This window comes from Emys orbicularis, chromosome 7 (assembly GCF_028017835.1).
Source record: "Emys orbicularis isolate rEmyOrb1 chromosome 7, rEmyOrb1.hap1, whole genome shotgun sequence".
Classification (NCBI taxonomy): Eukaryota; Metazoa; Chordata; order Testudines; family Emydidae; genus Emys; species Emys orbicularis.
Window position 1 is genome coordinate 130,128,029 of NC_088689.1, and position 12,099 is coordinate 130,140,127.

Consider the following 12,099-nt stretch of genomic DNA (forward strand, 5'->3'; position numbering starts at 1 on the left):
CCTCCTAGCAACCCCATAATATGAATGATTTTTAGTCTGCACTGGTTTTCCAGAGCATAGTCTGTATCTATACTACAGAGACTACATTGGCTTAGCTGTGTCCATGTAGCTAAGGTGTCATAACCCCATAGTTTAGATGCAGCCTACACCAATGGAAGGGTTTTTTCCATGTGTTTAGAAACATCACCTCTCTGAACAAAGTCAGCTACAAAAGTGTTCTTCCATCAACATAGCTGCATTTACACTGAGGGTTTGGTTGGCATAGCTCTGTCAGTCAAGGGTGTGTATTTTTCACACACCCTGACTGCTGTAGCTATGTTGAACTAACTTTTAAGTATAGACCAACCCTAGTAAGCACAGCTTATTTATATGACTGAAATAAGCAAAACTTAAAAATTAGGTTATCAAAGTCATTATTGTTGAAAGCCTAATTTTGAAGCTCTTCTCCACAGCAGAGAGAGTGAGTTGTAATTGTTATCAGTGCCCCCAGACTCCCTTAAGCTCTGAAGCAAGACCACCATGGTCTTGGACCACCAAGACAAAAGGAGTTGGAGGAGCTGAATGTGATGGTATCAGGAGCTACACTGTCAGTTACAAGCTTCAGTGTCAACATTATCAGCTACCAATTTTATTTTAAGCATTCTCAGAATATGCTTATGTATATGAGCTATACACAGAAGCTGAAAGGGCTATTAAAAAGATCTGATGCAAAACAATGCTGATATAGAGTACTAATTATTGCTTGAGTGGAGCGCACAGGAAGAACTACCAGCTGGTTGATGAGCCCTCTTCTCTTTTTAACTTAATTGTCTCTTGTTTTCAAACAGATCACCAGAGATGACAATCTGTCACAAGACAAAAATAAAAGTGTGTTATAGAGAAGTTTAAAAAAGTCACGGGAGAATAATCAGCAGTGTTTGAGGTTTGAGATTTGACTTCTTTATTACTTCTCATAACACAAGAACTAGGGGTCACCAAATGAAATTAATAGGCAGCAGGTTTAAAACAAATAAAAGGAAGTATTTCTTTACACAACACACAGTCAACCTGTGGAACTCCTTGCCAGAGGATGTTGTGAAGGCAAGTCCATAATAGGGTTCAAAAAATAACTAGATAAATTCATGGAGGATAGGTCCCTCAATGGCTATTAGCCAAGATGGGCAGGAATTTTGTCCCTAGCCTCTGTTTGCCAGAAGCTGGGAATGGGCAACAGGGGATGGATGATTACCTGTTCTGTTCATTCCCTCTGGGACACCTGGCACTGGCCACTGTCGGAAGACAGGATACTGGGCTAGATGGACCTTTGGGCCATTTTTATGTACGCTATTAACTCAGTGGCAAGTTTCACAGCCAAGAAGATACCTACTTTTTCTCTAGCTCCTGAACAGTGAGAACTCTTCCTTCTACTTCCTGCCATTTTCTTTTTAGTTGCATCAACAGCAGTTGAAACCGAGATCTGCTTGAAAGTCATGAAATTACTTGCCTTCAAACAAACAAACTCTTATTTTACTTTTTGTTTCATCTTATAAAGTCACTGATTGTGCAGCTACCTCTTACTTTTACCTTGGTCACAATATTGTCTCTAGGGTGCAGTTTAAAATGTCTTGGATACCTTTAAAAACTTTTAAAAGAACCAGATGTACATTAAGGGTTCTTGCTGTCCTTAAACTACCACTACATTTTGCAGTCACCAATTTTTCAGTCGATTGCCATTTGAACACAGAATTGTACTGTTTAAACATGACCATTCTTCTGAGTTTTAAATCTAAAACTCAGAAGTGTAGATCAAAGATTTGCTTCAGCTTGAAAGGCTACATTGACTTATTGTGTGTTTAAAAAAATCTGTAATTTTGATCTATAAAGCCCTTTATGGGACAAGTCTAAAGGCTACCACACCCTCACAGAAGACAGCTGCTACACTCAAGCTGACAGACCCCAGCTTTGTATAGTGTGACGTAGGCTTGGTCAGTAGAAAGGTCTTGATTCTGGCAATTGTTCCCTTGGTCCAACAAGCTCACACAGAGTCCAAAGCCCAAGGTCTAAGAATAGATGTTTGCTTTGTTTGTCTCTCCCCCTAATTCTGGCTGGCAGTTCTGTTATTCACAATGTATCATTCTTAATGTAAGCATGCCTAGAGATTTAGAATATATAGATATCATAAACAGACCTGGAATGAGACTAACTTTAAGAGAGAAAAGGAACTACAGCTACTAAAGCAGAAGTCAACTAGTGTACTTTGACTATCCATTGTATCCACACAGAGTAGGTTATGAGCCAAACTCTGCCATCAGATCCATAGCACATTGCTCTAGCTTACATTGTATAGATAATACTTAGTCCTGCCTTGAGTGCAGGGGACTGGACTAGATGACTTCTTGAGATCCCCTCCAGTTCTGTGATTCCTGCAGCTCTGAGAATGGTGTCAGACTTCGCTACTTAGGACAGCCCAGGGTTTGGGGTTAGCATGGGACTTTGGAGACCCCAGGTTTAATTCCCTGCAAATGTCCCATATAACCGTTCGCACATCACAGCCAGTATTTTAAAAGGTATTACACATCAAAATATGATAGGTGCCTAGGCACTATGGAAAACCCCACTAGGTGCTTAGCTGCAGCTTTAGATGTCTAAATACCTTTAAAAATCTGTCCCCTGGTCTCTTTGGGCCTTACTTCCCCATCTGAAAAATGGGGATCATAGCACTTCCCTACCTCACAGGTTTGTTGAGAGCATAAATACATTAAAGTTTAAGAGGCTGCTCAAACACTATGGTACCAGGGGGCAGATAATTACCTTGTCAGGGAAATTTAAGGTTACAGCAGCCACCTCATTTATTTTGATCTGATCAAACTCTGCCTGTCTCCCTCATGCACATTTGTCTCCATGTGTTGTCTGAAAGAACACCTACTAAAAACAATTCCTTCTATCTACCCTCTTTCCAAAGCAGATCAAGGCCCAATTTTGATCACACAATAAGCAATTCTGGACTATAAAGGGTTTAGCTCATAAAGCTACCATGTGTAGTCACATGTCTGTAAAGTTCCCTTATAATTTAGTTTTAAGAGTTCCTCTAGTTGTGACAGGTTGCCACATGACATTTAGTTTGTAATTTAGCAGTGGTAGGAGGTTATCCAAGACCTTTACACAGACCATTTTTGTATGGCCTAATGATAGCCTCAAATCAAATGAGCCCTTTCGCTTGAAAATTAAGTGGAACAATGCCTTAATTTGTGAAAGAAACATCAGAGCTACCCTAATAAAGGCAATGGTTGAATAAAAAGCTTTTTATTCTTGTAAGTCAGGGGAGAGGATGACATGTGCATGTTTTAATATGAACCCAATGCTGCTTGCTTTATTCACCCACGTAGTCCCTTGGTCTTCATTGAATTCATAGAAGGGGTGAGAGAGAGATCTGGCCCTTTGCCATATCTAGAACCTCAAAGCGAACAAGAGTTCAAAACTCAATATATTAGACATGTGAAATGTGGCACATATTGTGCAATAGTAACAAGGAACCAAGAGAATACTGTATTTATCTGAGATACTTATCTTGGCTCCATGTTTACTAGTCAGGGGACAGGAATCTCTTGACCAACTCCAGAACATTACGTGAAGTAAACATTTCTTTGTAAAAGGTTCCAGTAAACAATGGTGTTTATTTTGGTGACAGACAGTTGAGCTAGGAAACAGAATAGGCTTGGTTGCACACGATGGTAATAGATGTAAGGTAAGTATGGATCATACTGATCTTCGTGTGTCCTTACAAGCCATCAAAAGTGATGTTTTACATCTCTCACCTACAAGGCACAGTAGCTCTCAAAATTGACAGCAAGCTGTGTCCTTCAAAGTGTTTCTGCAGGCTTCCTCTTACCAAGGTTTGAGGTATCACACATGTGAACCCCCCACATATTTCTGAATTTTACTAAAGAATAAAGCACCATGCAGTCACGAGCGCTGACCTTCTGACACCATGACTTTCACTATCCCTTCCATAACAATCTTTTCACTTTCCCTAACAGTACATGATACTGAAATGTATGCAACAGATCTTTTCAGTCTCGTCACTTCTGCTGCAGCTAAGACTTCTTCTCCAATGTACAAGGGAGCTGGGAAGTGAATTTCCTGAGAAAGAAACACACAACCATAGCCAGGCATTTTAGTACCTATAACTGCAGAAATAAGTCCGTTGATCAAAACTCCATGTACAATTGTTCTCCCAAACCTAGTTCTCTTTGCATAGTCTTCATTCAAATGCAGTGGGTTTGTGTCCCCAGTTAAGTCAGCAAAACTAACAACATCTTTCTGTGTGAAGGCTTTAGTAAGTTCAGCCTTGTCTCCAACCTGTATATGTGAACGCTGAAGAGAGGGAGATCTAAGCAACGAGCTGGCAATGTTTGGTTTTGTCAGGATGGTTCTTTTGAAATCCCCACCAAAAATTCTAGGTCTGAGTAGTGCCAACATCTTGAGCAACTTCTGCTTCTTACAGCCCAACCACGTCTCCAGTGTATTCAATCCAGTAGGAGTTCTCTGCTGTTCCCAGATAACGCAAGGAGAAATGGAGAGGTCTGGTGGGGGGGGGGGAAAATGACACATTATGAAAACATCACACATACCAAACAATTTCCAGCAGGCAAGATAAAAAAAAAAAACACAACAAATTTCCCCCATATAAAGCAAAATTAGAGCAACTTAAGCCAACCATGTTATTCAACTATCTCCTTGGAGACCAGCTCCAGCTCCCAGACTCAGTTACTGAAAGTTACGTGGCAGAATGAAGTGAAGCATTTCAAAAGGAACAAGCATTGGGCTCTGGAATTCAAGTGCAATGGGGTTTGAAGTGAGTGAGTGAGTGACAGTGGGGGAAACATACAAGTTTGTACCCAGATAGGGGCCAAGGACAAACTGTCATGGAAATTAGTTTCCTCAAAAATCTGTTAATGAGATCTACTACAGTGAGGTCAGGTCTGATATGTAAAGTGATGAAACTCAGACACAAGAGTCTAGTTTTATAAGATCGCATCTATGTGGGCCCCCAAAAGGAAAGACGATTCCCAGCATCTACTTCCTTTCAGACAACCCCAGATATGACAACAGGTGATTGTTACAACCACTGTACAATATAAAGAGAGACCTGGACATGACAATTTAAGTCGACTGAATTTCAGTAATTGTAAGACAGACCGATTCAATCTCTCACCAATCTGTTTCACACCCATCCTTAAGGGTATTTAACTCTAAAAACGGATCCGTTTTTACACAAGTAAGCCATGTCTCTATTAAGAGGTTTTGTGAACTTGAGTAGGCTGAGTAACCCTAAAGAGGGCTAAAATTCAGGGGCAGGTCCCGGAGTTCCCCAGGGCTTTACCTGTATCACTCTGAAAGCACACTTCCTGTTCTGGTAGGAGCCCAGCAGTGTTAGAGCACTCCACAGCTTGACAAGGCCACTAAATTATGACAACATTAAATATATTATTAGGATTCACATGCCTCAAAGGTTTTGCTGCTGGGTATACAGCTTAAAGAGAGATACCCTAAACAGAAGGAATAATGAACTCCCAACTGCAATTTCATCAGTGGGCTCTGGTGACAAGTTTGTGACAATTACCCTTCAGCGTAGTTTGTCTTATCTATGGTTTGAAGTTTTTAATACAATCAATGCTCATGGGTTTTTCCCTTGTCAAACCCTTTTTTAATGGGCCTGTTTCCTGAACCGCTCTTCCTGTGCCTTTAGTTTCCTTCCCTTCCCCATCCCCAATAGCTTCCATTCATCTTTAGTGCCCTAATCTCCCAACTGCTCCTGACCTCTTCCCACAGCAAGGGATAACAGACACAGGTTTCAGTACTACATCATCCACTCCTGGTCATTTTATGTTTTAAGACAGGAACACTGTATGGATCCATGTTTATCGTCTCACTGAGTACGTATTAAGTTTGCTCAATTTAAGTAAAAAGATGTTTTAGTCTTTAACCTCCAGCCCTGCATACTCAGCCTAGCAAAATCAAGCTGGGTTCTTTCTAGGTCATGCATGATCATCAATAAGAGATTCTGTGGGTCCAATTTTCCTTTCAGTGTCATCTGAGCAACCCTATTGCCGTCAACTGATTAACCACGGGTGTAACTGATTGGCCCTGGAACCAGGGCTTTGGAGCGGAGCCTGGAGCTGGAGCGCGGAGCAGGTCCAGAGCAGTGGAGCTGCAGGTTTTTGCCTGGAGCTGGAGCGGAGCCGGAGCACAGCTCCAAAGCCCTGCCTGGAACACAGGAACCAATTCTGTGATGCACAAGTAACACTATCCAATTCACTCTAACCTGCATTGGCTCTGCAGATGTAACTAGTACTGAACACTTACTTCTGTAACTAAATGCAGCAGATAGAACTACACACAAGCAGCAGCTCTGTCAAGACGTTGTGAGGTTTACGCATCTTCGTCACTTCTTAGACCAGTGTGTCATTTTAACTATTCTGGACCAGTCATTTTTGTGGTCTCTGAGTCAAAAAATAGTTTAAACCCACAAATGCCAATGGAAATTTGTTGTGTTTGAGGTGGTTTCTTAGTCTGCCTTTTTACAGCTCTTATGATTCCTAGTGCTTTACCATTTTTCTTAGGGTTTGTCTACACTGGCAATTTACAGCACTTTCTCGCTCAGGGATGTGAACCCCCCCCCCGAGCTCAGCAAGTTTCAGCGCTGTAAAGCGCCAGTGTAGACATTGCACCAGCGCTGGAAGCTACGTCCCTCGTGGAGGTGGGTTTTTTAGGACGCCAGGAGAGCTCTCTCCCAACGCCAGGGTCGGCTCCAGGCACCAGCAAACCAAGCACGTGCCTGGAGCGACACATTTTCAGGGGCGGCATTCCAGCCAGCCCCCCCCTTTTTTTTTGCTTGGGGTGGCACACCTAGAGCCGGCCCTGGCAGCAGCAGCGCGTCCTGCACGGGGGGGGGGGGGGGGGAGAGAGGGGGCGCCCTGGGGCCGCTGCTGTTCGCGTCGGGGAGCAGCGCCCGCACCGTATGGCCAGGTGGGCTCTGAGCACGGGGCACTTGGGCTGGGGGCCGCCCCATGGGGCGCACGGAGCTGCCTGCAGGTGCCGCAGGGCGGCTGCCCCCCAGCACCGCAGCCGGGCGAAGCGGCCCGAGCCGCCCAGGGACTGCAGCCAGGAGCAGCAGCAGCAGGGCCATAGTGGGGACCGGTGCCTGGGGTGCTGCTGTGCGGGGCCTGCGTCCCGCTCTCCGGGGCTCCGCTCCCTCTGTGCTGTGGATCTGATTGCTCCTTCCTAAGTGGAGTAATTTGCATTTGTTCTTATTGAATTTCATCCTATTTACTTCAGACTGTTTCTCCAGTTTGTCCAGATCATTTTGAATTTTAATCCTATCCTCCAAAGGACTTGCAACTCCTCCCAACTTGGTATTGTCTACAAACTTTATAAGTGTACTCTCTATGCCATCATCTAAATCACTGATGAAGATATTGAACAGAACTGGACCCAGAACTGATCCCTACAAGGCCCCACTCAATATGCTCTTCCATCTCGGTTGTATTTCCCTAGTTTGTTTATGAAAAGGTCATGCAAGACAGTATCAAAAGCCTTACTGAAGTCAAGATATACCAAATCTACCGTTTCCCCCCTATCCACAAGGCTTGTTACCCTGTCAAAGAATGCAACAGACAAACAGGTTTAGAAAATCTGACTCATGAGGAAACATTAAAAAATCCAGGCATGTTTAGTCTTGGGAAAAGACGACTAAAGGGCAACCTGATAACAATCAACTATGTTAAGGGCTGTTATAAAGAGGACAGTGAGCGATCGTTCTCCCAGTCTACTTAAGGTAGAAGTAGTTGTGATGAGCTTAATCTGCTGCAAGAAAGATTTACCAGTAGGTTAGATATTAGAAATAACTTTCTAACTAGAAGGGTAGTTAAGCACTGGAACAGACTTCCAAGTAAGGTTGTGGAATCTCCATCACTGGAGATTTTTAAGAACAAGCTGGACAAACACCTGTCAGGGATGGTCTAGGTTTACTTGGTCCGGCCTCAGTGCAGGGGCTGGATTTGAAGAATTCCCAAGGTCCCTTCCAGCCCTGCATTTCTATGAAATCACAGCTTTTATTTTCTCCCTTATTTTGATAGGAAACTATCAGAAGTTGTAAGCTCGTTATTTTCAAATTAAAGGTCATTTCTACATCTTACACAATTCCATGTTGGTACTTGCAAGGTACTACGGTATATATGCAATCAGTGTCTTACCTGCTGGGAACTCTTAGTATTGCAGACAGGGTTTTTTCCTCATATGTTAAGACATCAACAGGCAAGGCTGCACCAACCTATGCACAAATAGGGCACTACTGTTAAATCAACATTATTCACTGCTTCAACACCAGTTTATGAACATATGATTTCCATGTTCTCCAACTGAAAATATTATTATTAGAGCAACTTTGTAATACCCAGCTCTTATACAGCCCTTTTCATTCACAGATCTCAAAGCACTTGGCATCATTATCACCATTTTACAGCTGGCAAAACTCAGACAGAGGTGCTATGACTTGTCCCACCTCACCCAGTAAATCAGTGGCAGAGCCAGGAATAAAACCTAGGACCTCTTGAGTTCCAGTCCAGTAGGCCATATTCCCTCCTGCTGTTTTCCCTTTGACGCTCCACTGCAGCAGGAGCACTGACACCGGGACTGAAAAGAAAATGGCTGTTTTCACCCCCAGCTCAGTGAATGTCAAGTAGCACTGAAGCAGCATCCAGGCTGATAGGAGGTACATTAAGGCTCCTAGTTCAGTTTCTTGAACTTAAAAGCCAAAGTCTATGAAACAGCAGAAACCAGGGAGAGAAGGGCTCTGAGGGAGCACGAGGGAAATAATTTAAATTGTTTCTTCCTTTCCCTTTATGCCCCATGAACCAAGCCTCCTTTCTGCTTACTTTCAGCTCTGACTTTCTAGTAATAATTCTAATTCGGGTAATACTATGGTTTCTCTTCAGATTGTATAAATCTTTCGCCTTCACTAAATTATGTTTTCTAATGGAAAGGATGAGCTAGAATCACTCATTAGGCCACGAACCTAGAGAATCACCAACGTTTTGGTCATCTTTTGAGGGACCCCATCCACATACTGACCCAGCCTGACCATTTAGCTTCAGAGATCTTCCAGAATCACTACTTTGCAATTTTGGGTGAAACAGCTTCCACACTGAGAAGTCAATTAGTCAAAATTCTTTGCCCTGCTAAAATTAATGTTAGGTCAGATGAATCGTGTATGCAGCATAAGAAACTTCAGGGTTCAGAAAACTTTGAATACACATCAGAACTGCAGTGAAGATGGGATTTTCGTATATTTGCCAACTGAAACAGAAGAATTGTAACATTTACTACCATTGTTAAAAGCAGCCTGAAGTTTACAGATTTAAAACAAAAACAAACAAACCATAATCATAGGCCCTGGCTACACTTGAAACTTCAAAGGGCTGCGGCAGGAGCGCTCCCGCGGCAGCGCTTTGAAGTGCGAGCGTGGTCGCGCTGCAGGTACTCCACCTCCACGAGGGGATTAGCTTGCAGCGCTGGGAGCGTTGGCTCCCAGCACGGGGGCACTGTTTACACTGGCGCTTTACAGCGCTGTAACTTGCTGCGCTCCGGGGGGTGTTTTTTCACACCCCTGAGCGAGAAAGTTGCAGTGCTGTACATCGCCAGTGTAGCCATAGCCATAGCGCGGTATATAAAGAACAAGGTGCAGAAAGATCAGGCTCTGCCATGCAGCAGCACACTCTCCTCGACTTTCCATTTGAAATAATGGTTTTTAAAAAGTGACAGGTTTCAGAGTAGCAGCCGTGTTAGTCTGTATCCGCAAAAATAACAGGAGTACTTGTGGCACCTTAGAGACTAACAAATTTATTAGAGCATAAGCTTTCATGGGCTACAACCCACGTCTATGCATCCGAAGAAGTGGGTTGTAGCCCACGAAAGCTTATGCTCTAATAAATTTGTTAGTCTCTAAGGTGCCACAAGTACTCCTGTTATTTTTAAAAAGTCAGCACTATTTATTTAAGGATGTGGTGATTCTGCATCATGTGCAATCTTCAAGTTGAGAGAGAGGCTCAACTCAACTCAGAGTTATGGGCTTGATCCATAAATGATGAGATGAAGTTCTTTGGCCATTATTCTGCAGGCGCTTAGACTAGAAACTAGATCATAAGGGTTGCGTCTGGACCCTTCAAACAAAAAGTCAATGAAATTATATTTACAAAGAATTCAGAAAAGTACAATAGTCAGTCACAGGGTCCATGCTCCCATACCTCCCCATGTAACTCCTTCAGTGCGGAAAGGATCAGTTGCTTGAAATGAGCAGCATTCAATCTAATTCCACCTTCTTGAAACTCTCTGAAAAGAACAATGTTTACATCAAGTCTTGTCAGTCCTCTCTAGCCATCTCCAAAGGGACTCGGGCTTTAAAACCCGGGGGGAGAGCGGAACTTACAAACGAAGCTTCACGTAGTGGTGCTCAGAAGCGTTCTTGAAAACGAGTCTGTCGAACGCAGCAGGCTTGGACCCCGTCCCTGCCCCTAGCTCAGCCATGCTGGGAATGCGCTCGAGCCCCGGGCGGGGACACGGGCAGGAGGCGGAGCTCGTGCCAAGGCCAGGCAGGCTGCAGCAGCGCTCTGGAACCCCCTGCAGCCAGCGGCGGGCACGTGGGCGCCGCTCCCGGCAGAGCGGCGCGCGCCTGTTCCGCAGCGGCGAGCTCTGCGCACGCGCGGCGCCGGGCCGGCCCAGCCTGGGAGCGCTACAGAGGCGCGGGGTGACGGGCACTCGCCGCTCTCGCTAGGCCCGCCCAGCCGAGGGGGGTTTGGACCGAACCGGCCCCGCGCCGCGCTCCTCGGCCGCTTTCTTAGGTCACCGGGGGGGAGGAGGAGAGAAGCGGATCTGTCCGCCCCACCGACCAATCAGCGAGCAGCTCCTCCTCCTCCTCCTCCTCCTCGTGGCCAATGGGGGACACAGCCCGCCCCCTACGGCGTCCCAGCGGGGCCAGTGAGAAGCAGGAGACGGGGTGGGGCTTCCGGGGAGTAACGGGGCGGCACCTTGGTTGCTGTCGCAGCTCAGGGAGCGCCCGGCGGGCTCGCCTCGGCTCTGCGCGTGCACGATGCTCCCCAGTGACGCGGCTACGGCGCGTGCACGATGCTCCACTGACTTAACGATTTCGCTGCGCGCCGCTGTGGCCTGGTCCCTGTTGCCGCCCCCCCCGGCCGCCGCGTTGCCATGGGGATCTGACCCCGCGCAGAGGCCGAGCTCGCGGCCCGCTGTCAATCTGTGTGGCTGCGGAGTGACTGGGGGGGGGGGAGGAACAAACATGGCGCCTGTAGGGCGGGAAACGCCTGGCGGCGGCGGGACACAGACCGGGCGGGGCCAAGGCCAGGCTCAGAGCAGAAGCGACATTTCGAAGGCAGGGCCCAGGCTCGAAGCTACAACCCCGGGAGGGAGAAACAGGAGCGGGGCGAGAGAAAACCACACACCCCTTCACACGCCAGCAGGCAGGCCGGGGGCGGCAGGTGGAGCCGCTCCCTCCCCTGGGCACCGTGACGGCCACTCCGGGCCCTGTTGTGCTGAACGGGGGGAGGGGGCCGGGAAAGCGCTGGGCCTCTGAAGGGGAAGGGACTTTCCTCTCCTTGGCCTGCTGCTGCCAATGCCCCCGTGCAGGCAGCTCAGGGCCAATGGCTTGGCTCTTCGTCCTGAAAATCTGGTCATGCTACGCGCCCCCCGCATCGACCCTGCCTCAACATCCACTTGCACGCTCCTCCTGGTCAGGCGGCCCTTGGACCGGCTGCTGAGCCGGACCTTGTGGGCTGAGGGTGGAATTCACTTTTGGGCAGAGCACCAGGATTATGCACATAGGCCACGTACTAGTGCTCTGCACGAGGGTAAATGGTGCCCTGAAGTCCTAAAGCACTTTCTGGGTAGAGAGCAGCTCAGACCATTAGTTCTGCCGACCGTTTCAGCACTCTGGCTGTTACAGAGAGACTATAACATGGATAAGCAGAACTGAGTTGTTTAAATGTTTATTGGTTGGTGATTGTAAAACAGATATTCAGACTGGCCTCAGTGGGGACTAGGCACCCA

The 12,099-nt window shown here is 46.3% G+C and overlaps 2 protein-coding genes across 2 annotated transcripts; both read right to left on the reverse strand.

The window, feature by feature from the left end:
• Positions 1-3,634: 3,634 nt before the first annotated feature.
• On the reverse strand, positions 3,635-4,458 carry HTD2 (hydroxyacyl-thioester dehydratase type 2). The gene has a single exon (XM_065407315.1). The coding sequence runs from the start codon at positions 4,456-4,458 to the stop codon at positions 3,943-3,945; it is 516 nt and encodes a 171-aa protein (XP_065263387.1). The 3' UTR covers positions 3,635-3,942.
• Positions 4,459-4,486: 28 nt separating this feature from the next.
• Positions 4,487-10,601, reverse strand: RPP14 (ribonuclease P/MRP subunit p14). Its single transcript, XM_065407316.1, has 5 exons — positions 10,466-10,601; positions 10,284-10,368; positions 8,235-8,311; positions 5,363-5,441; positions 4,487-4,562 (listed from the first exon to the last, which is right to left on the reverse strand). Exons 1-5 carry the CDS (start codon positions 10,561-10,563, stop codon positions 4,506-4,508), a joined length of 396 nt encoding a protein of 131 aa, XP_065263388.1. The 5' UTR covers positions 10,564-10,601; the 3' UTR covers positions 4,487-4,505.
• Positions 10,602-12,099: the final 1,498 nt, after the last annotated feature.

What these genes read in the sequence shown, in the direction of transcription:
- HTD2 (XM_065407315.1), bottom strand. Translation starts at nt 4,458, where the DNA reads ATGTTGGCACTACTCAGACCTAGAATTTTTGGTGGGGATTTCAAAAGA.
- RPP14 (XM_065407316.1), bottom strand. Translation starts at nt 10,563, where the DNA reads ATGGCTGAGCTAGGGGCAGGGACGGGGTCCAAGCCTGCTGCGTTCGAC. An exon ending in TGAAGGAGTTACATGGGGAG is followed by an intron (nt 8,312 to 10,283) that starts GTATGGGAGCAT and finishes ATTTGTGCATAG; the next exon opens with GTTGGTGCAGCCTTGCCTGT. An exon ending in ATACTAAGAGTTCCCAGCAG is followed by an intron (nt 5,442 to 8,234) that starts GTAAGACACTGA and finishes GTCATAATTTAG; the next exon opens with TGGCCTTGTCAAGCTGTGGA.